At 39.5% G+C, this 20557-nt stretch overlaps 1 protein-coding gene across 5 annotated transcripts in view; it reads left to right on the top strand.

Annotated features, from left to right (window-relative positions):
* IARS1 (isoleucyl-tRNA synthetase 1) overlaps positions 1-20557 on the top strand; it is a 239037-nt gene that overhangs the window by 79796 nt on the left and 138684 nt on the right. For all 5 annotated transcript variants that reach the window (XM_054035752.1, XM_054035750.1, XM_054035749.1 and 2 more), the window contains 5 exons: positions 1797-1884; positions 3422-3482; positions 7695-7790; positions 12550-12672; positions 14049-14140. In XM_054035752.1, the coding sequence (XP_053891727.1) occupies positions 1797-1884; positions 3422-3482; positions 7695-7790; positions 12550-12672; positions 14049-14140 (460 nt within the window). The remainder of the gene's footprint in view (positions 1-1796; positions 1885-3421; positions 3483-7694; positions 7791-12549; positions 12673-14048; positions 14141-20557) is intronic.

Below are 20557 nucleotides of genomic sequence, written 5' to 3'. Positions count from 1 at the left end.
TATCTTTTTGGCTACGGACGGTGCCCCATCAATGTGCTCTGAAAACATTGTTGTGGTTGGATTATTGAAGACCAAACTGAACAGTCTCAATATACCAGGAATTTGCTTCACCAGTATACATTGCATTTTGCACCAAGAAGCCCTGTGTAGTCTACAGTGTCTACAAATGAAGGAAGTTATGGATGTAGTTGTTAAAACTGTTAATTTTATACGTCCATGAGATCTGAATCACAGACAGTTCACTTCTTTTCTAGCAAGTATGGACAGTGAATATGGAGAACTTCTGTATCACACTCAAGTTAGATGGCTGAGTCATGGAAATGTTTTGAAGTGTTTTTTGCACTTAGGGAGGAGATTGATTCCTTCATGAAAATGAAAAACAAGGAGGCTCCACAGTTTGCTGATTCCACTTTTATCTGCATCCAGATGTAACTGATCACCTGAATGCACTGAACTTGAAGCTTCAGGGTAGAAAACAGGTGATAACACAGATATATGACAATGTTAAGTCATTCAAAGTCAAGCTTACTTTTTGGGAGAAACAGTTGACTACTGGCAATTTGGTCCATTTCTCGACTCTGAATTCCTTAGGAAAAGCTGAACCCAAATCCTTGAAAGAATATGCAGATATAATTTGTAACTTACACAAACAGTTTGATGTGTGGTTTAAAGATTTCAAGGCACTTGAACCATATTTTCAACTTCGTTCCACAGCTTCAGTGTGATACCATTTTTAAGCAGAAGTATACAGAGGTTGGAATTGTGAAAGAAACCGGTTTCTTTCACAAGAAAGATTTCCCATGTTATTCTCTGCTTCCTCAAGGGTAATGGCAATGTTTGGAAGTACAGATACAGATGTATATAGATATATATGAACATAAACAGTTTTTTTTCTTCCATGAAGATTAACAAATCTGTGTTAAGGTCAAGGCTCACTGATGAACATTTGAAAGCAACACTGAGATTGGTTTAGTCTCAGGATATCAAACCTAATATTGATGCTTGGCTTGATACAAAACGCTGCCAGCTAAGTGGCCAAAAATGAAATGACTGTCAAAATTAGCACTGACTTTTCGCATTACAGTTTTAAAAAAGGGAATACATTGACTTTTAATAGCATACTACATTATTCATTTTTTTTTTTCATTTTTGACTATACGTTTTTATCGTTGTATGAAAAGGTTTCAGTGATGCGGCCCTCGGGCCAATGTACTAGTCCTCATGTACCCCTCGTGGTGATTTGAGTTTGAGATCCCTGATCTAAAGCTTCCCATTTACCTTCATTTTTTTTTTTTTTAAATCCAAGAAAAAAGGAGCTAAGAGTAATTTCATGTTGTTGTTCTAATAAATCTCAGAAATGCAGCAAAATGGGATAGTGTGTGATTGTTATGTAAAGCATTGACCCACTAATTCTTGCAGCTCCTGTTTAATTTATTATAGTTTAGCTATGTGTTTTGCCCTCAGTTTTACCTGGCTGGGCTGCTCCTATCTGGTTGCCTTCCCTTGCCAGAAAGAACAGTGGAAAAACTATCTGTTAAGGCAACCATGGCATTTCAATGCAAAGGCTGCTAAAAGTCAGTTGAGTGGGTCAGGTCCTGAAAGCATCAGCTCTGCAATCCGGGGAGTTTGTGATAATGCTGATGTCAAGAGGGTGTTTTCTAAATTTTAGCTCTTTGCACAGAATTATTCTGGGTAGTTTTAGACCTGCTGTCTTATTGCTCTTATGTAAAATGGGAACTTTTGTAATGGTGCAAAAGTAGAGTGTTCATTTGTTTTTGTTTTTTTTTCCCTTTTAGATAGTGCCACAGGGAAGATTTATATTTTGATGGAAGCCAGGCTGGTAGCACTGTACAAATCTGAAAGTGAATATGTGATACTTGACAGGCAAGTACATGAATTATTGCACACTTTTGAACTTCCATTTTTTATAAATAAGTAATGAACTGCTGCAAGAAGTTAGATAACTGCAGAATCCAAGACTGCTTTCTTAGGAGAGTGGTTTAACACATGAGTGCCTTTTTATGTACATCCTGCTACAGCCTGTCAAGGGGTTTGAGATCTGTCGCTGCAAATTAGGCTTGGATGGAAGTTTTTGTCAGCGTAGAATCTGCATCTGGGTTTATTGTAGCTAAGGAAAAGGTTGTAAACACAATAACTTTGGAAGCCAGAGTAGGAAAAAAATTGTCTTTAGTATCTCAGTATCCTTCCCATATGGTAGTCTACCTCTTCCGCTTGTAAAGCTAGTGTCAGCACACATTTTTAAGGACTTTTTATTTGTTTTATTCATCCCAATACAGTTTAGAATAGCAAATAAAACCTCATAATTCAAATGCTGCTGTAAAGAGATATACCTTTTTTATTACCCTTCAATAAAAAACATAATTTTTATAAAAGGCATACAGTATGACAGAAACATTTATGCTCCCTCCCCTTCCCGCCCATCCTTACCTTTCCTTTTGCAATGATACCCTAACCACTCTTGGGTGTCTTCCAAGAACTGGAAACTTCCTGCACCTAGATAAAACCAGTTTTTACCCCTTTTTACAAAATAATTGCATTTTTTGTAACCTTAACATCTTTTTGAGAATGAATGCAGTTCTCTAGAAAAATCTTAAGCAAGTTATGCATCTGTCTCTCGTATATTGGCTCTTTAGTATTTACGGATTTTTTTTAATAGTGGAAGATTTATTAGTTTCCCAGATTTTCCTCCCTGTGTTATTGTTATTCTTCACCTGTATAGTTCACACCTTCATGTTTTCTGTGCTGTTTTCCAGCATGTTAAAATTTGTTTTTTTCTGTCTTGGAACTAATTTCTTTGAAGCTTGGGACATTAATTGTTTCAGTCCATTTTTAGAGCTCTAAGTTCTCATCCTCTTCTGGTGTTGTCAGGAGACTACATTTCTCAACTTGGAGTTCTAGATTTTTCTACATTTCTACAGTTCTAGACATTTCTACATTTCTCTAGCTTGGAGTTAGTAATTTTGGGCTAATGTTTACTTAGTTTTATTCATTCTTGTAAATACCAAAAGACACTCTGCTTATACTACAGAGCGCCACTATAACCAGTTTATTTTTTATTTCCTGAAGGTCCTATCATAGCTTCTTATGAAGTGGATTACTGATTTATGCTTTGCTACTGCATTAATTTATAAACGTCTACTTTATTGTGGGGATAATGAATTTATACTAGTGGCAAATCGTTAACAAATATCTCAGCTTTCATTTAGTGTTAAAGTTGACAAATAAAGGTAGAAGTAGGAAGCAAACTATTTGGAAAACAAGTGCTTTTCCTCATATCAGATTTCAGTATGAAAAATATTTAAAAAGAGAAAAATAGTACTTCTATATTTAGTCTTTATAAGACAACTAGTGCAATTTACAGTGTGTTAATGTGTGTACATATAAATCTTTTTCTACATAGGTTTCCTGGCATTACTCTTAAAGGCAAGAAATATAAACCACTATTTGAATATTTTATTAAGGTAAGATAAGTCAGTCTTGTGTTTAGAGACAGAACCAAATGACAATGTTAAAACCAAGAGACTGCAATTTTAAATAGTTGTACATTTTTTATCAATATTTCCCCTTGATATGATGACAAAATGAATATTGTGCTTTCTTTAGAATTTGCTTTCATTTATTTTAAGACCCATACTTTGACTGGATTTACTGATAATACTGGCTATATGTTGAAATAAAATCCCAACTGTCAAGATGTCGTGGGGAAAATAGGTAAAATACCAAGCAAGTTAAATCTCAGGCCTCCATTTCCCCAAACACAGAGAGCATTGTCACTTTGCCAGAAAGTTGGCTGCTTCTGTTTTTATCTTTCTTTCTTATGTCCTTTATGCTCATACTTCATACAAGTACACACCCTGGTGGTGATGAAGATTGAGAGTAGGGATGACCAGCGCCGGCGCTTCCACTAGGCGACCCTAGGTGGTCACCTAGGGCGGCAGGATTTGGGGGGGCACCATTTTGCCGTTCTCGGTGGAAATTCGGCGGCAGGGGGTCCTTCCGCTCCGGGTCTTCGGTGAAAATTCGGAGGCGGGTCCTTCATTCACTCCGGGATCCGCCGCCAAAGTGCCCCGAAGACGCGGAGCGGAAGGACACCCGCCGACGAATGCTCAGAGGAGTGCTGTCACTTAGGGCGGCAAAAACCCTGGTGCTGGTCCTGGGGATGACTCTAGGTTTTCAGAGGACTCTTTATTGAACAGTCAGTATTCCATAGTATCTATGACCTAGCTCCGTTCAGTTGAAGCCAGCATCCTCATTCTCTGCCTTCTAAAACCATAAATTCCATATTCAGAAGTGGAATTATGATGACATTGAAATTGGAGGTTCTTTGTGCTTTTACATTTGGAGTATTAAGACCCTATATTGCTGTAACTGTTCGCATTTCCAGTCTTTATGGATGTCTTGTTATGCTGCACTTAAAGCAGGAGTACATATTTTACTGTACTGAGAACATAGTTTAATACACATCATGGGAATGAGTTATGGAGAATAGAATAGGTGTATAAACATTTTGATAGAACTTGACTGAATGATATAAATAGTTAAAATACTGAACTGCTGATATATAATTACTTTACATAAAAGAATAGTTGGTGTATGCAGTCAGTTCCTGAAGTCAGCAGAGGTAAAAGGAGTTCATCAACTCAATAGGGAGCAGACCTATTTTTGGAAGAAGGTGGGAATCACAGTTGTAGCCATTAACTGGACTGCAGGGTATAAAGATAGGATCTACACTAACGTGTTGAAAGGTTTGTATGGTAGCCTCTCTGCATCTCAATACAGTAAAAGCTGTGTTATCTGGCCCTGTACCAACCGGAAAGCTCTATAAACGGGCATTTCTAATCTTCATAGAAAGTCTGGTTTATAGTCCGGTTGCTGCAGGGCTGGCAGGCTCCCTACCTGGCTCTGCGTGGCTCCCTGGAAGCAGCATGTCCCTGCTGCTCCTAGGTGGAGAAACAGCCACAAGGGGGTCAGAGTGTGGGAGAGGGATCAGGGGGTTGTGGCAAAAATTGTCAGACATATAGAAAAACATAAATTGTTGAGCAATAGTCAACATGGTTTCTGTAAAGGGAAATCGTGTCTTACTAATCTATTAGAGTTCTTTGAAGGGGTCAACAAACATGTGGACAAGGGGGATCCCGTGGACATAGTGTACTTAGATTTCCAGAAAGCCTTTGACAAGGTCCCACACTAAAGGCTCTTACGTAAATTAAGCTGTCATGGGATAAAAGGGAAGGTCCTTTCATGGATTGAGAACTGGTTAAAAGACTGGGAACAAAGGGTAGGAATTAATGGTAAATTCTCAGAATGGAGAGGGGTAACTAGTGGTGTTCCCCAAGGGTCACTCCTAGGACCAATCCTATTCAACTTATTCATAAATGATCTGGAGAAAGGGGTAAACAGTGAGGTGGCAAAGTTTGCAGATGATACTAAACTGCTCAAGATAGTTGAGACCAAAGCAGACTGTGACGAACTTCAAAAAGATCTCACAAAACTAAGTGATTGGGCAACAAAATGGCAAATGAAATTTAATGTGGATAAATGTAAAGTAATGCACATTGGAAAAAATAACCCCAACTATACATAGAATATGATGGGGGCTAATTTAACTACAACAAGTCAGGAAAAAGATCTTGGAGTCATCGTGGATAGTTCTCTGAAGATGTCCATGCAGTGTGCAGAGGCGGTCAAAAAAGCAAACAGGATGTTAGGAATCATTAAAAAGAGGATAGAGAATAAGACGGAGAATATATTATTACCCTTATATAAATTGATGGTACGCCCACATCTCGAATACTGCGTACAGATGTGGTGGTCTCATCTCAAAAAAGATATACTGGCACTAGAAAAGGTTCAGAAAAGGGCAACTAAAATGATTAGGGGTTTGGAATGGGTCCCATATGAGGAGAGATTAAAGAGGCTAGGACTCTTCAGCTTGGAAAAGAGGAGACTAAGGGGGGATATGATAGAGGTATATTCAAATCATGAGTGATGTGGAGAAAGTGGATAAGGAAAAGTTATTTACTTATTCCCATAATACAAGAACTAGGGGTCACCAAATGAAATTAATAGGCAGCAGGTTTAAAACAAATACAAGGAAGTTCTTCTTCACACAGCGCACAGTCAACTTGTGGAACTCCTTACCTGAGGAGGTTGTGAAGGCTAGGACTATAACCGCGTTTAAAAGAGAACTGGATAAATTCATGGTGGTTAAGTCCATTAATGGCTGTTAGCCAAGATGGGTAAGGAATGGTAGCCTCTGTTTATCAGAGGATGGAGATGGATGGCAGGAGAGAGAGATCACTTGATCATTGCCTGTTAGGTCCACTCCCTCTGGGGCACCTGGCATTGACCACTGTCGATAGACAGGATACTGGGCTAGATGGACCTGTGGTCTGACCCGGTACGGCCATTCTTAGGTTCTTAAGGCATGGGAGGGGTTTCGGGGTGCTGCATCCGGGGGGCGCTCAACTTGGGTGGCTCCCTGCAGTTCCTAGGCGGAGGCGTGACTAGGTGGCTTTGCATGCTGCCTCTGCCCGCAGGCGCCGCCCCCAAATCTCCCATTAGCCATTGTTCTGGCCAGTGGGAGCTGCGGAGCCAGTACGCGGGGCGGGAGCAACGTGCAGAGATGCCTAGCCTCGCCTCCGCCTAGGAACAGCAGAGACAGGATGCAACTTGTGGGGAGCTGCCCGAGATGAGTGCCCCCTGGATCTGGCACCCCAAAACCCCTCCCACACTCCAACCCCCTGCCCTGAACCCCCTCCTGCACCCGAAGTCCCTCCCAGATCCCACACCCCCTCCCATGCCCCAGCCCTGCACCCAAACTCCTTCCTTCTTTATTTAACCGGAATTTTTCACTTACTGGCACCCCCCATTTCCCCAACATGCCGGATTACAAAGCTTTTACTGTATTACAGACCAAGACAAAACTTAATACAGTACTGTGACAAATCATTGCTTCATTTGTGATCACCAGGATAGTTCATTTTAAGTTACTTTTAAATTATGTGAGGGATACGAAAATGGCTCATTACTCTTAATTATCAGCTTGCTGAACAGATGGCAGATAATTGGTTCCGTTATCTTTCACGGTTTTCTTCCACCATTAAAGTTAAAACTTAATGTTAAATGTCATCCCAAACTTTTACCTTCATGCTTTCCTTTGTGCTTATCATCCTGTAAGTTGACTTAAAATAATTAGTAGCAACCCCCCCTATTTTTATGGTAATAAGAAACAATGGAGATGTGGAAGCTGCTTTGTTTATAAAATAATTATTATATGTATGTGTGTGTATATATAGGTCTATAAATGGCTGGAAATTTCTTTTATTATGTATCTTGTTTATAGGATCCTATTAATTTGTAGTCTCAAGCATGAGATTGCATCAGTGCAAGGATATGTATTAGTCAACTTGTGAAGTTGTCAACAGAAGTCTTAGATTTAGTCTTACACTCTTGGTGCTGTGTAAAAAGAATGGATTGGCTTGGCATTTTAGCTGAGATAAGTGGTTAAAAATGCCCTATGTATAAAGCAAACTAAAATATAGTTCTAGCTATTGCAGCTTTTTGACTTAACAGTTGACCTGTTCAATGTACATTTTCCAATCATTTTGAAAAATGCTACTTTCCTGTATGTCTGAAAAAGAATATAATACTTCAATATTTGTGTGTTGCAGTGTAAAAACAATGGTGCTTTCACTGTGGTCACAGACAACTATGTGAAGGAGGAAGAAGGTACCGGGGTTGTACATCAGGCTCCTTACTTCGGTGCTGTAAGTAAAAACTAACTTTTATTATATGTTTCGTCTGGAGCATGTTCCCATGGCCTCCAAGGGCTCTTACAGATGTACAATGCTGACTCTCTGCAGGCCAAGAAGGGTAATCAGCTGCTTTTAAAACATTGCGTTCTGGTGAATGCTCAAACTTCTCTTTGTAGATGCAGTTGCCCTTTACTTGCACATCAGTGGGGAGTTAGTTTAGATGTCCATTACTGTCATCTTTACTATTCATAAAATGTCCATCCCTGTAGCATCTGAGTGCTCTAGCTCCTTCTCTTCCCTGAAGATCGAGAAATGCCAGCTTCATCACAAAGAAGAACTGAGTACTCTACTGCTAAGTAGGGACCAGCTGTTCTAATTCATAAATTGAACAAATATCAGGACTGTTCAGCATGCTATGCCTTTCAACATTTTATCATTTGTTAATTTATATGTGGTGAGCATATAAAATGACTTAACATGTTTCTGTACCTTCTTTATGTCCCTTTGGGCTAAAAGAGTTCTTTGCACAATGGTCTTTTTTTTTTTTTTTTTTTAAGGATGTTTTATTTCCTTTTCCTTTCCCCAATTTGCTTGAGATATTGAAGACTAGAAAAGTTGGACAGATTCTCTTAAGAGTTAATCAGTTGGCCTTTATAAACCCAAGAATTACCATACTAGATCAGATCCATGGTCTGCTTAATCCGCTATCCTGTCTCAGTGGCAAACAACGGATGCATCCAAGGAAGATATAAGACATTTCCTAACCTCTGGTAGTTAGAAATTGGTTTAATTCCTGAAGCATTAAATATATGCTCTCTTGCAAATTGTATGTTGGCATGCACTGCTGCTACTCAGGATGTTCTTGTTATCCATCTAAATGTCCAATCCCTTTTTTGAATCTTGTTTTTTTTGGCCTCAGTGACGTCCTATTTAGTTGTCTCCTTTTGAAGAATGTGTATATTCCTATGCTTTATTTCATGTTGTCAAGATGAAAATTCTTATACAAATATTACACAGGAAAACAACCTGCTTTTTACTTTTAATTACATAAGTAGAATAAACTGGTTAGAGAGGCAAAGAAGGTTCACAATTGCCTTAATTTAACAATTGCCTCACCATATCTACAAATAAAAGCAGACTCAGGATCAAGTGTTAACTGAAAAGTGATGAACCCACACAGGGAGTGTTAGTGTTAGTGTGATAAAGGAAGTTTGAAAATTTCACAGAACCTGTTACAGTTGTTAGTACACAAGGACTAAGCAGTAAAATATAAATTAACTTAGAGAAAAAAAGCTGTCTGCTATGAAATAATTAGCAGTCTGTTAGTATCTCTTAAAAACTTTGATTTTATCAGTTTAATGCATAGCAAATAGTGCATATGTTGTTGTATGGCTCTAACTCCACAGACCAAATTTTCTGTTACTTGCCTGTAGAGTAGATAACTTCATGATATAGCAAATTGATATGTGAATACATGGATATTTTGTCTTCAGAAGGAATTATTTAAGGACATATTTAAATAACACATTTGATTTGAACGTTGAAACCTTTTCTTCTTTAGCAACTCTGCATCTCACCTCATCCCCTCCAGTTAGTTCAAAAAAGCACTAGCTCCCAAAGGCTGCCGTTAGGATCAGGGCTCCAATGACCTAAGTGCTGTTCAAATGCATAGGAGAAACCTGATCCTTGTCCTGAAAACGCTTTCAGTGTAATTAAAGAGAAAAACAGGTAGAGGAGAGAGAAGAGAGATACAGCCTAAAAAGCCATGTGACCGTAGTTCTGATGAGCACATTTTGTAGTTCAGTTTCTTCTCTATCACTTCATTTACTTTTTTTTGTATTAGGAAGTGAAATGAATGGCGTTGGGGTGGGGGAGAAGAAGGGGTATATAAGTAGCAACAAGGAGGGAAAAGAGAGAAAAGTGGGGGCGTGGGGGGGAACTGAGGAGAATCACACCTTCCATGAAATATTTAAACATCTTAAACAACCACTCGTTGCTTGTTCTGTTACCTAGTGTACTGTCTCTGAATAAAGAGAAGTTCCTTGAGGGAAGGATACATAATGATGTAAAATGTGGCTTCAGTATGAACCTTTGGTATTCTATAGATGTGTTCTGCACCATGAGATCTCAGAAATCCATCCTCCATGTATTACTGTGAAAAGGATTCTTAACCAAAACTTAAAGGGAGAAAAAAAAGATGCAGTTAGTTCTAGAACACTTCTTAATCCAAGACCAGTTTGCGATACTGTCTTTCCCCCAACTTGAGCTAGCATGTCCCCTACTAGTTCACAGTTAGCCAGCTCATGAAACTAAATATCACACAATTCAAAAAGAACATAGATCAGAAAACAAGACCAGCCTGCATAAACCTTGCATTAAATTTCTGATCTTTGTTTATTTGAAAGTACGTGCTACTAAAATTCAGCATCCTGGACAGTTCTTCATCTACAGTAACATACAGTGGTTTTGAGGTTTTTTTTTTTTTTTTTTTTTTTTGCTAGCTATATAGCAGATCTTTCGCATCTTATAACCAGGGTTTGCCCCCATCCAGCTATTTATCATGTAAGTGTTAATACCAGCCCCATACTTGACTCCATGCTTCAAATGGCAGACGCTATAATGCCGCTAAATGCCTAGCCACTGAATGATATGGGCTTGAGATAGTATAGAATCATGATTGAGACAGTATAGAATCATGGTTGTTGCATCACAACCTTTATTTTAGTTGAATTTTAGCTTTTAGTCCTAAGTTTTCCATAACTTTTTTTTCCAGTTATTTTCTTTGTAATTTTTTTTCAAAGAAGGAAACAACTGTTGGGAGAGACTTAGTTTCATATAGATTTCCCCCCACCACCTTCTGTTTCATTTTGTTTTTTTAATCTTTTTGTACGTCTCAGTGTCACAAGATAAAGATATCCGTCATGGACATACATGATCACTGCCTTACTTGTTTTCTTATGGAGCTTGCTATCATTGCAACTCCGATATCTATGCCTGAATTCAGGCATGCTCACCCAAGTAAGTTTTCACTAATTAAATGGTAGATCAGTCTGGAAAGCTTCAAGTCTGAGTTGTTCAGAGTCAAGGCACCCAGCAGTTGAAAACTGGAGTAATTAGGTCATTATATATTTCGTGGGCTGCATTGAGGATGCAAATACCACAGTGTGCCACCTCTTAGCCCAGATCCTATAATGCTGAGGGGTCATAGTCATATATAGGACAGATGTCAGTATGCTAGGCTTTGATGTGCTCTGCATTGGCTCTTTCTCTGAAGCCTTTTACAGTTCATGATATTAGCCCTATTGGGGTAATTCCAGTTCTTGCTTTGTTTTTTTTATCTGGTTTACACTAACACCACAGTCTGCCTGCTACATGTAATGATAATGGATGATGGAAGACTAACCAAGGAATTGATCTAATAACCAAATGAGCTAAATCACACAGATGAGGTCAGATAGATACTGTACATGTAGTAGGCTGAGGAGGAGAAAGTCAGTGGTGTCTTTAGAGCCAATTGATCGCTGAAACCTGAGGGTGTTTTTTACATGTAAAGCTTTAGTCCTTGTAACAGTTGATTTTTGTGCTCACTGTGAGTGAGCTTCACTATTTCATCCATAACACTTGATTGTAGCATGACTTCCTTGACCAATATGGACAAGGATATAATAGCTGTGCTAGCCAAACAAATAGAAGCTGTTCTGTAGTATGATTTTATAACAAGAGCTTTGACTGTGCTACAAAATAGAATTGCTGCTGACAAAGATTGGATCTGAGGAAGGCTTAGCAGCAAGTGTAAAGGAGGACTGACCATGTTCCGCAACAGTTCAGCTGCAACCATATCTAACGAACATTGTCAATAGTGGTTTCTCAAACCCAAAGTCCATTCCTGGTTTGGTCAGAGAAAATGCAATAGCCTGCAAGTGTCAAAAGGGGACCTCACCTATAGCACGGTTCTGCTCTTCGCATGTACAAAGGCCTTGCTTTTCAAGAAAATAAAATGATGCTCTGGTTTCTTCCTGTTTCCTCCTGAAGGTGATGTCAGAGTTTTAGTTGCTAACTTTTTTTCTGTGCTCATGTGCCTTTCGTGGCAAGAATGTACTTTCCAACTCCAGTAGGAAAGCAACACTTAGCTTTTAATTTGGTGTGACAGTTTCAGGTTTGGCTGCTGTTTGGGATGAGTACTCTAACTGTCCTGTCCCCCTCTTTCCCCTCCTCCCCCACATTTAAAGCATGAGGGTATTTGATGTGTCTGATGCTTAGTTTTATTGATTAAAAGGTTTAAAAGGCTTGAGAACTGAGGCATTGGGGGAAATCATATCAGTTAAATGTGGAGAGCATGGACCAAGGAGTGGAGAGCTCTTAAAAATGACATGTCGTCTGAGAAACAGAATTATAGGCACGTGCTTTAAGGAGATACCACAACTTCAGTGTACCCTCTTAATTCATACAGTAGCATGAAATGTATTTCCCCAGCCCTTTATTTTGAAATGATGGGCAGAAGCTGCAAAATAGAGCAAATTTGTTCCCTTCCCTAGAAAACTGGCACAATCCTAAGTGATAGGGAACAAGTGTGCCCTACATCATCCTTTTCATCTTGATGGATGAAGTATTTTGCTTAAAAATGCTTTCAAAAGTGTTTTGGGGATTATTTGACTGTTTGTTTTTTGTATAATTATGAAGTAGCTTTATATTAAGTTTTTAATCCCTTTTCCTAAGTCTTGACTATTGAAAGCTACATTTAGGAATAACATATTTTGTACTTCTGTTTTAGGATGACTACAGAGTCTGCATGGATTTTAATATTATTCAGAAAGATTCAGTTCCAGTTTGTCCTGTTGATGCTTCAGGCTACTTCACAGCAGAAGTGACGGACTTTGCTGGACAATATGTGAAGGTTGGTGGACTTGGGGAAATAGTAAAAAAATTTTTTTTTTTTTTTTTTTTATTTGATCTAGCATTTCCATGTGGTAGAAACTCATTTTTCTTTCCCCAGGTGGTTTTGTCTTCAGTATGTTTTTGATAGCCATGTTACAAAGACTTTGTATTAAAAAAGGTTATCCTTCTCCAGTTGGGACTACAACAGAGAAATATGGATTTCTTGTGTACTGTCACTTCACAAAATGTTAATTACAATGTTAGGGAAATAAGTAACTTGATATGTTAACAATAATGTAAGTCTTAGAAAAAGGAAAGGAGAGTGTACTCTAGTGCCTACTCTATATGCCTGTCATGGGAAGAATCAAGTTTTTTGTTTAGTTTTTTTTTTTTTTTTTTTAATAAGGATCTCCCACTTGTAACATTGATAGCTAAACGAGTTTTTTTTTTTTTTTTTTAAAAAGGGGGAGGGGGGAAATGGTATGAAAACTGTGAAGCTGAAACCCAGGATGCGCATACAGGATAATGCACACACATTCAAATATTTTCCAGTTACCAGCTAATAGGTATAAGGCAGTAAGAATAATAGGAAATATTGAGGATCTCATGTTTAGGATACTGGTACTGTAAGCCAGAGTTTTATGCTCTTAAAAAATGGCTTCATGATATTGAATTGTCTTTTCGCCATGGGAGCGCTGTTCTATCAAACTTCCTAGCACATTTTTTTTTAATCAAAGGAATAATTTGTAGCAATTAACTAGTCCAGCAGGCTTTCTTTGAATATCAGTTACTGCTCCGACTTGGGGCCTGAATCTAATAATAAAAATTCAGTTGGTGAGGTATTATAAAAGATGATAAAATGTCTTTTATTGGTTTCTAGGCCTTCACATCTAAATTTAGAATCATTCCACATCAGTTTCACGCTATAAAGTAGTGCAAATTTAGTGAAGAGGTTCAAAGATCAGGTTTGAAGCAATTGCATAGATACGTCCCAAAAGACTTAATGTTATGGTATCAAAACAGCATAGCTGAAAACATAACTGAATTTGTGTGTCTGGCTGGTGTTGGGTATGCATAAATATTTGTGACTTTTAAATAAAGTTATATTGTACACACATACAAAAATAAGGTGAAGTTAGAATTGCAGGTATGCATCCCAGTTTGGGGAGCATGTTCCCTTTCAAGAATCTTAGAGTAGTTGTTATGGCACCTCCACAGTAGATGCACATCATTGAAAATATACAAATTCTGCAACCATAACATTGTTTCACATCATAGCATGTAAATACTGATTTTAAAAAAAATATTTTTTTTTAAATTGAGGACCCAACCTTGAATGAATATTCCCTAGAATAGTTAAAAGTTCTGTTCAGAAAACCTTTTTTTTCTCTTTAGGATGCAGATAAGAACATCATCAAATCTCTGAAAGAACAAGGTAGACTGGTTCACACCAGTACTTTCAAGCACAATTACCCTTTCTGCTGGAGGTAAGAAGAGAAATACATTTGACTTTCAGATTGATAGAGAAATGCGAGGGTTATAACTAGTAATTTCTTAAGTGAGGTTGTTTTTCTTGTGGTTTGTTTTTTTTGTTTGTTTGTTTTGTTTTTTTGGCAAGGATAGTGAAAGTACAAGAAATAAATTACAGCTGAATTGCAATTAACTTGTGGCACTGAATTAAATCTGAAAATGTAATTTAGTTCTAGAAGTGATTTTTTAGCATTTAAAACACATGGTCATTTAATTCCAAAATTGAGAGTAGATGCCTGATCTCCTTCCAAATGACAGCAAACCTTCGAAGGGTACTAAGTGTCCAAGTGGTTTGCCCTGGTAGTTCTTTGCTCCAAATTTGGGTGGACACATACGTGGAACGTGTTCATTCATAACTTTACTGAATCTGCAAAACTTCTACCCAACTTCTGTCTGAAAATGCTACCAGGCAGAAGTGGTGCTTTGGCAGAATTATGCTGGAAAACTTGCTCAACATGAGCTTGCAGTATGTCTTGTGCTAGACTATGCTGCTGGTTTCTCACTTTAATGGACTTCATTGTTTGTTAGATTTTTTTGTTTATTTATTTAATTAACATCAAAGGGATTTCTGCCTGGAGAACTTTAAATGTTGACTGGATGACATTCTTAGTGGAGGCTCTTTGAACGTTTTCTTGACAGGTATATTTTCAAAGTGACTTAAACTCTATTTTTATGTTTAACCTTTCAGTGTGTTGGATTAAACAGTTTTTTCCATCTCTACTACAGTTACTGTCTTTATCTCATTTAAATTACACAGATTTCCTCAGCTTTTTAGAATCCCATGAGACTCTTGTTACTTAGTATCTTCGAACTGAGGCATTGTACTCCTACTAGATATTGTTGATTAAAAAAATAAATAAAGCTGATAAGCAGGTCCTCAAGGAATCAATTCTGAAGCACTTAGAGGAGAGGAAAGTGATCAGGAACAGTCAGCATGGATTCACCAAGGGCAAGTCATGCCTGACTAACCTAATTGCCTTCTATGATGAGATAACTGGGTCTGTGGATGAGGGGAAAGCAGTGGATATGTTATTCCTTGATTTAGCAAAGCTTTTGATACGGTCTCCCACAGTATTCTTGCCGGCAAGTCAAAGAAGTATGGGCTGGATGAATGGACTATAAGATGGATAGAAAGCTGGCTAGATCTTCGGGCTCAATGGGTAGTGATCAACGGCTCCATGTCTAGTTGGCAGCTGGTATCAAGCGGAGTGCCCCAAGGGTCGGTCCTGGGGCTAGTTTTGTTCAATATCTTCATTAATGGTCTGGAGGATGGCGTGGACTGCACTCTCAGCAAGTTTGCAGATGACGCTAAACTGGGAGGAGTGCTAGATATGCTGGAGGGTAAGGATAGGATACAGAGGGACCTAGACTAATTAGAGGATTGGGCAAAAGAAATCTGATGAGGTTCAACGAGGAAAAGTGCAGAGTCCTGCACTTAGGACGGAAGAATCACATGCATTGCCACACACTAGGGACCGAATAGCTAGGCAGCAGTTCTGCAGAAAAGGACCTAGGGGTTACAGTGGACGAGAAACTGGATATGAGTCGACAGTTTGCCCTTGTTGCCAAGAAGGCTAATGACATTTTGGGCTGTATAAGTAGGGGCATTGCCAGCAGATCGAGAGACGTGATCATTCCCCTCTATTCGATATTGGTGAGGTCTCATCTGGAGTACTGTGTTCGGTTTTGGGCCCCACACTACAAGAAAGATGTGGAAAAATTGGAAAGAGTCCAGTGGAGAGCAACAAAAATGATTAGGGAGCTAGAACATATGACTTATGAGGTGAGGTTGAGGGAACTGAGATTATTTAGTCTGCAGAAGAGAAGTATGAGGGGGGGATTTGATAGCTGCTTTCAACTACCTGAAAGGCGGCTCCAAAGAGGATGGATCTAGACTGTTCTCAGTGGTACTAGATGACAGAACAAGGAGTAATGGTCTCAAGTTGCAGTGGGGGAGGTTTAGGTTGGATATTAGGACAAACTTTTTCACTAGGGGGGTGGTGAAGCACTGGAATGGGTTACCTAGGGAGGTGGTGGAATCTCCTTCCTTAGAGGTTTTTAAGGTCAGACTTGACAAAGCCTGGCTGGGATGATTTAGTTGGGAATTGGTCCTGCTTTGAGCAGGGGGTTGGACTAGATGACCTCCTGAGGTCCCTTCCAACCCTGATATTCTATGATTCTATGAATCCACATAAATGTTTGCATATTGTATGAATTGATTTTACTACAGTAGATGCTCATTAGTAGCGACATATCGGAGTCCTCTTGCTATGTTCCTCCTAAGTGGCTGTTCCTGTTATGGGGAGTGTTGTCTGACCAGCCTGCTTTTTATGATACGTAAAACAGTACAGTACACCAAAGGCAGTGCACCCCATTGATGCTCAGCACCTTTTCCCTTATTGAGCCAGCTGCAAAAGCCTTCACCGCACCCCTCAAATCAAGCCAAAGTTTCAAGTCTCCTCCTCCCCCTATTACCATAAGTAAGGTCCCCCTGACCTCTGCCCTGTAGGTGTGCTGGTGGGGGTGTGGCTGAGCTCCCTTGGTGTTGCCCATCACTGGTAGCAGGCGTATCACATTCCACTGACAGTTTCATGCTCCACCCTGGTGAGGGCTGGCTGGGGAGGGCACTGTGCACAGCCTGCAATGGAGGGGAGTGATGGCTCCTAGAATGGACAGCGGAGACAGAGTGGAGAAGGGGACAGGTCAGTGGCCTGGGGAAGGGGGTCGCCCGACCTCCTACTGCAAAACAGCACACCTACACCCTGCCGCCAGCAGCCAAGATACTCCCCACTCTAAAATAGCAACTCCCCCAGCCGCCCCCTGCCATCTGCAAGCCAGATGCTGAGGAAGAGAGGAAGAAACATTCTAGCTGTGCCTTTGCTGCTTCCTCCACCCCATCTCTCCCATCCCCTGAAAAATCCCTCTTCCAGACCCTCTCCCCAAACTCCCCCCTACACATGCTCTCCACACAGGCTCTGTCAGGCAGGGCAAGTGGACTGCGCTGTGTGCCCTGAAGCTGCGCTGAAGGCCAGGGTTGGGAGGGGAGTGGGATGATGCAGTTTGGGGAGGCCATGCCCCTATATGCCCTCTGTCCCCCAAAATCTGCCCCTGGTGTGATGTCACAAATCTTGGTCATATGCGGCAGTTATGTTGTTGTTACTGAGGCGACAATTCTCGGTAGGCAAAGTGTTCCCAGGAGAAATGTTGCTCTTAAGTAGTGATTGCTCTTACAGGGTGTTGCTGCAGACAAGTGTCTACTATACTCTATCACCTATTGCTGGGATTCAGCTGGATAAAGGTATTGGTGGTTATGTCATTTACCAAAAACTGCAAATAATGTGATTTTAAAATTTACATTGACCCCCAAAAATACACATTTTGATCAATGTTAACAGAAGGGTACAGCATCAATTTGTCACTTAAAAGCGGAGATACTCGGCAGTTGTTCAAACCAATTGAAGCTCAAGTTGCTTGTAAGTTTTACTCACCTTTTGGAAGCGTGGATGTGATAACCAGACTTTTTTGTACAGTTAAGGACCTTCAGATAAGCATCATTAATCTAATATATGTAAATATAACTTCTCCCAGACTACAATGACTCTGATATTTAAAAAAAAAAAAAAAAAAAAAAAAAAAAAAAAAGGGGGGGGGGGGCGGGGGGATACATTAGCTAAGCAGTTCAGGGGCAGATTGTTCACCTATTCAACATGGTGGTGTGTTTCTACCCTCACTTTTTGGCACGAGTTATCATCTCCTTAGAAGGATTGGAGAAGAAGTTCATCACGCCTGGGAAACTCCATCTTTCCATCTGTTAGTGTTGACTAGGTCTGGGGAGAGCTACAATTTTTAGCTGGAGGAAAGATCTTACTTATTGAGCCTTTGATGATGGCTGGTGGGCAGAAGTAAATAAGTTTTGTTTTGTTGGGTTTTTTTGTTTGTTTTTCTCTCCCTAAGAAACTTTTAATATATAAATTGAACTGCGGAGCCAACTGCAATTCTAACTGAGTTGCATTTGTGTGTTTGTATAGAATATATATTACACAACGCAATACATAGTTTCCATCCTTTATTCCAGTTTATTCCTATTGGAAAAAGAGGTGTTGGTGGAGGGATATTGTGGGAGGAAATATGAGTTAGAAGCTTTGGAGGCTGCTAAAATTAAGACTTTGATATCACTGTTCTGTTTAGGTTTGTGCTAAATTTGGAGAGAGTAAAAGCAACAAAAAAGATAAGTCCACTTGAAAAATCTATAACTTTTTCACACATAGAATTAACTGTGTGAGGCCAGTCATGTTTTCTTTTACAGTGAGGCTGTATACTGGTAATCATGCAAAGGTGAATTGTGGACAAGTTTTCATATGCACATAGTCGAAGGTAACTTGCTTAGTGTGGAAATGAGTGCACTGCCATAGATAATTATCTTTACATTTTATAAAATGAGAACTATTTTTAAAAAGTTAGTTTTTGGGAGTCCAAATGATGGCTGTAGCATATATACAGTAACCCTCACTTAACGTCATCCCGGTTAACGTTGTTTCGTTGTTACATTGCTGATCAGTTAGAGAATGTGCTCGTTTAAAGTTACGCAATGCTCCCTTATAACGCCTGCTTTGTCCACTGCTTGCAGAAAGAGCAGTGACTGACATATCACCGACAACATTGCCTGTTTTATTCACTGTGATGATTAATCTAGTAGTGTCAGTTGCTGTGATTCTTCAACCTCTAGAATTGTGTGTTTGTAGATAAATCATAGTCAGTCTTGAGTGAAAGAATTTTTCTACCGCTGTGGCTTTCATCCAATGGCCTGTGGACCTCTTGGTGGTCACATAGTGCTGACTGTCTTCCTAATTTCAAGTTGTTAAATCACATTAGAAGTAGCTAAAAATATTTATCCATGTCATAAATTCTTCTAGCTGCCATAGGGACATTATGCAGTTGTGAATGGGAGGATAGTAGGTGGCTATCACAGATGGGAGGGGTGCAATTAGACAACTGCAGGCCACACTTGGGAAGAGTCTTGAGAACCCTTGTGCTGTGATCACTGCGTGAAGCCTTTCTTTTAAAGGTGTCTGAAATTTGCCTTTTTTTTTTTTTTTTTAGATTTGTTACGTAAGGCAATAATTACCCCTTACTGTTAGCTATACAAAGTTGGAAGGCTTTCTCTAAAGCAGTGGTTCTCAACCTATTTACCATTGTGGGCCACATCCAGTACTACCTGTATGGCCCTGAGGATGTCACATGGGCTGCAGCTCTGTCCTGATTGGGTTGCAGGTTGAGAACCACTGAGCTAAAGGGACATCTTTGTGCTTTGCCACGGAGTTGTAAATTGTCCAGAAGAATACAAATATTGAGCTACCAATTATAGCGCTAATCAGCTAGTGAAAGCAAGTTGGTTGCAAGCCTCTAGCTGGCAATAAGCAAACTGCCTGGATCATGAGGGCAGAATAAAAGTCTAGGCAAGGGGCTCATCCCATCACATGGCTTCTTCCACCCCTGCTCAGTCTGTTTCCTCCCACCCAATACCAGAGAAGCTCCTGACCCTGTCAAAACAATGATCAGCTCCAGCGCCGGGGAGATACTGCTTCACTGGGCTCCTTAAAAGGGGAGGGAGAACCACTTTAACCTGCCCAGCTCCCCATCTCATTAGTTCACACTGTCGTGACTTCAACAGCCTCCCATTCAGATTGTACCATGACCTGAATCGCTCAATCCTTTGTGACTGTAAAAAAAAAAAATATATATATACACATATACACACAAAAAAGAAAAAAAAATTGAGATAAAAATCTGAGAACCAGTGCTCTATTGTAATCCACCATGCAGATCTCTAAGATGTGCTGACAGTTAGTTCTTTGCCCAGCTCAGCCTAATATAAAGCTAAAGACTTCAAGTCATAATGCATCCAAAATCTGTTGACAAATATGACCTTCGGTTTTCTTCCCAAAGACTACATATTTGAATGCGCTGGAGTGAGGAATAAAATATATGAGGAAAATTGCATTATATGAAGTTTATACACAGGATTGTTTGTGTTCAACCACTTGAGAGAGTCAGACATCTAAATCACTGTTGAGTTAGATTTGATTTGCTCTTATAATATTGATAAAACCCTAGACCAGGGGTTTTCAACCTTTTTCTTTCTGAGCCCCACCCCCAACATGCTAAAAATCTGTGGCCCACCTGTGCCACAACAATTGGAGCGCTGCTTTACCACGTTATATCCGAATTCGTGTTATATCGGGTCGCGTTATATCAGGGTAGGGGGTACATAAAAATGACTCAACACTATGCATTTCTCAGATGGACAATGAAAAAGTAAATAAAGACCTTAAACAATGAAGAACAAAGTTAGGTTTTTAAAAATTTAGTTCAGT

Source organism: Malaclemys terrapin, chromosome 7 (genome assembly GCF_027887155.1).
Source record: "Malaclemys terrapin pileata isolate rMalTer1 chromosome 7, rMalTer1.hap1, whole genome shotgun sequence".
NCBI classification, from domain to species: Eukaryota; Metazoa; Chordata; order Testudines; family Emydidae; genus Malaclemys; species Malaclemys terrapin.
The sequence above is the reverse complement of the archived record's forward strand: the minus strand, read 5'-3'. Positions and strand labels throughout refer to the sequence as shown.